The sequence below is a fragment of the Diabrotica virgifera genome, chromosome 4 (genome assembly GCF_917563875.1).
Source record: "Diabrotica virgifera virgifera chromosome 4, PGI_DIABVI_V3a".
NCBI lineage: Eukaryota > Metazoa > Arthropoda > Insecta > Coleoptera > Chrysomelidae > Diabrotica > Diabrotica virgifera.
The window spans coordinates 156,631,941-156,634,370 of NC_065446.1; the positions used below are offsets into that span (position 1 = coordinate 156,631,941).

At 43.3% G+C, this 2,430-nt stretch overlaps 1 protein-coding gene across 1 annotated transcript; it reads left to right on the plus strand.

The window, feature by feature from the left end:
* The first annotated feature begins 429 nt into the window (after positions 1-429).
* LOC126883712 (neurofilament medium polypeptide-like) lies at positions 430-2,430 on the plus strand. Its single transcript, XM_050649373.1, has one exon. It carries the CDS (start codon positions 430-432, stop codon positions 2,428-2,430), a length of 2,001 nt encoding a protein of 666 aa, XP_050505330.1.

The window sequence follows — 2,430 nt, forward strand, 5'->3', positions numbered from 1 at the left end:
CCATGCGGGGGCTCTGCCGTCGAACTCCGATCACAAATCTCTATTCGAAATCTTTTTCGACATACCCATAACGAGTAGCCGCCATGTCTTACCCCGCCAAAGTACCTTTCCCAACACACATCCACTCCCAATCCCGCGTAACAGTGGAGGCAGCAGTTACGCGGAAATTCCAGGTAGCCTGTGAATACAGGCTGCTACTGCGTCCGGAGGCAACCGTGATAAAAAGCCTAGAGGAGTAAACCTCAATAAAATAATCCCCACTATCACGGTGGAAGGCATCGTGCCAAAGATATGAGAGATGCGAGGGTTAGAGCATCACAAACGATCCCTTCGGGATACCTGGCGACCTCCCGAAGAACCTAGCCTTAACGTGGTAAGGGCGCACTGCCACGTCGGACGCGTAGCACGTCCCGACTCGTGGGAATTCATATGAATAAAACCAACTCAAAAAAACCTAAAGGAAAAAATAACGACGACCAAAGGCAAAAGGACAATGACGACGCATTAATTAGTAAAATTGAGAATAGGGAAGAACAGTCGCAAGACGGCACAATAGATGAAGATGAGCTGAGAAAGTTTGAAAGGGAATTGCTACAACGGCACGATCAACAGCCTAAACTAAACAGGTCGGGTGCCATAAAGCACTCGACACTTGTAGGGGAAGAAATTAATACAAGAGAAGAAGAAGAAAAAGAGGAGGAAGAGAAAGAAGAGGAAGATCCCTCGGTGAAAATCCTGGAAGCGAAAGCCTTCACAGAAAGTCACGATGAAAAAACGGAAGAAGAAAGGGGAGGAACTTGGGAAGATATAGAGGAGAGTGTTTTAACAGCCTTCTTGTTCGACGAAGAGGACAGAAGAGAAATGCAGCAAATGAAAAAAAGAAAAGGGGACAGCCTTGAGATAAATGAAAAATTCAAAAAAGAAAAACTTGAAGAAAGCAAAAAATATCCAGAAGAAACCGACAGGGAAAAGGTCCAACGGAAAATGAAACAAATACTCGATATACTTAATACAGAAGGCCCAATAGAGGACGAAAGAATAAGAATGAAAAAACTCATAGGGGAAATTAACTCTATGCAAAACAGAAAAATTAGCCCAAATCAAACAACACAAGGGGAGGAGAAAAATATAAGATGCGAACAATGTAAAATTAAGATCGAGCAAGAGAGACAAAGAAAAGAAACAGAAAAAATAATAGGAATTGTAAACAAGGGAGGAGACATAGACACCTTTAGTCAAATCCACGAGAAGAAATGGGAGGACAAGGTGTTTGAAAAAACGAAGTGGGAACATGGGGGACTGCAAGAGACAATTGAAAAAAAAGAATGCATAATAATAACTAAAAACGAAATAAAAGACGGAGGGGTAGAGGGCGTCATAAGAACGCTCAGGGAAGAAGTAGCAGAAATCATTGAGGAATGCAAAGTGGGCGACATAGAGTACATAGAAAATGTAAAGAAAAGCTCTATGGCCAACCAAAGGAGGCAGTGGTACACATATGTAACCAAAGTGGGTGAACAGGGAATGTATGAAATGGCTGTAAAGGCCATAAATATAATAAAAAAAAGGGAGAAGCCCCCGGAAACCGTTAGAGTCATCGTTAACAACGAGATAAATAAGGAAGATGTGCGAAAAGCTCTCGAATTTGTGGGGAGAAAAGAAAATATAGTATGGGAAATAGTTATCAGAGGGAAGGAGATGGATAAAGGGGAGAGGCATGAGCAGGAAGAAGCGCTCCTAATCAAAACGGGGGGGAAATCATACACTGATGTATTAAAAGAGATGAATCAGAAAATTGATATAGGGAAGATTGGCTTAAAAGTAAATAGGCTAAAAAAAACAGAAGGGGGAGACATCCTCGTAAAACTAAAGGGGAAGGGAGCAGCGGAGAAACTGAAGAAGGAGATGGACAGTAAAATAACGGGAATGAGCATGGCTGTTCGGAAGAAAGAAAATTATTTTTCCATCACGGCAATAGACCCTGGGTTTACAGAAGAACAGCTAATAAGCGCGATAACAACATATACCGGTATCCCCGAGGACGAAATAGATGTCAAAACGCTACGTATAAATAGGCATGGGGAACAGGTGGCGACCATAGCCGTACGCCCCTCAAAAGCAGAAGAGCTACGGAGGTATAGAACGATAGTAATAGGTTGGGTTATATGCCCCATAATGGAACGCCATACGCCAGTAAGGTGTTATAAGTGCCTCCATTATGGTCACAGCACCTATGAGTGCACAGGGGAGAGCAGGGTAGCATGCTGCTACAACTGCTTTAAAAACGGGCATACAGCGGTGCAGTGTAGCAGCACTGCGTACTGCTTAACTTGTAAGGAAGAGGGTCATAGAATGGACCGCATGACATGCCCAGCCTATAGGGCGTGGGTGTACGGCAGGGGAGGGGAAAGGGAACACATAAAACATTAA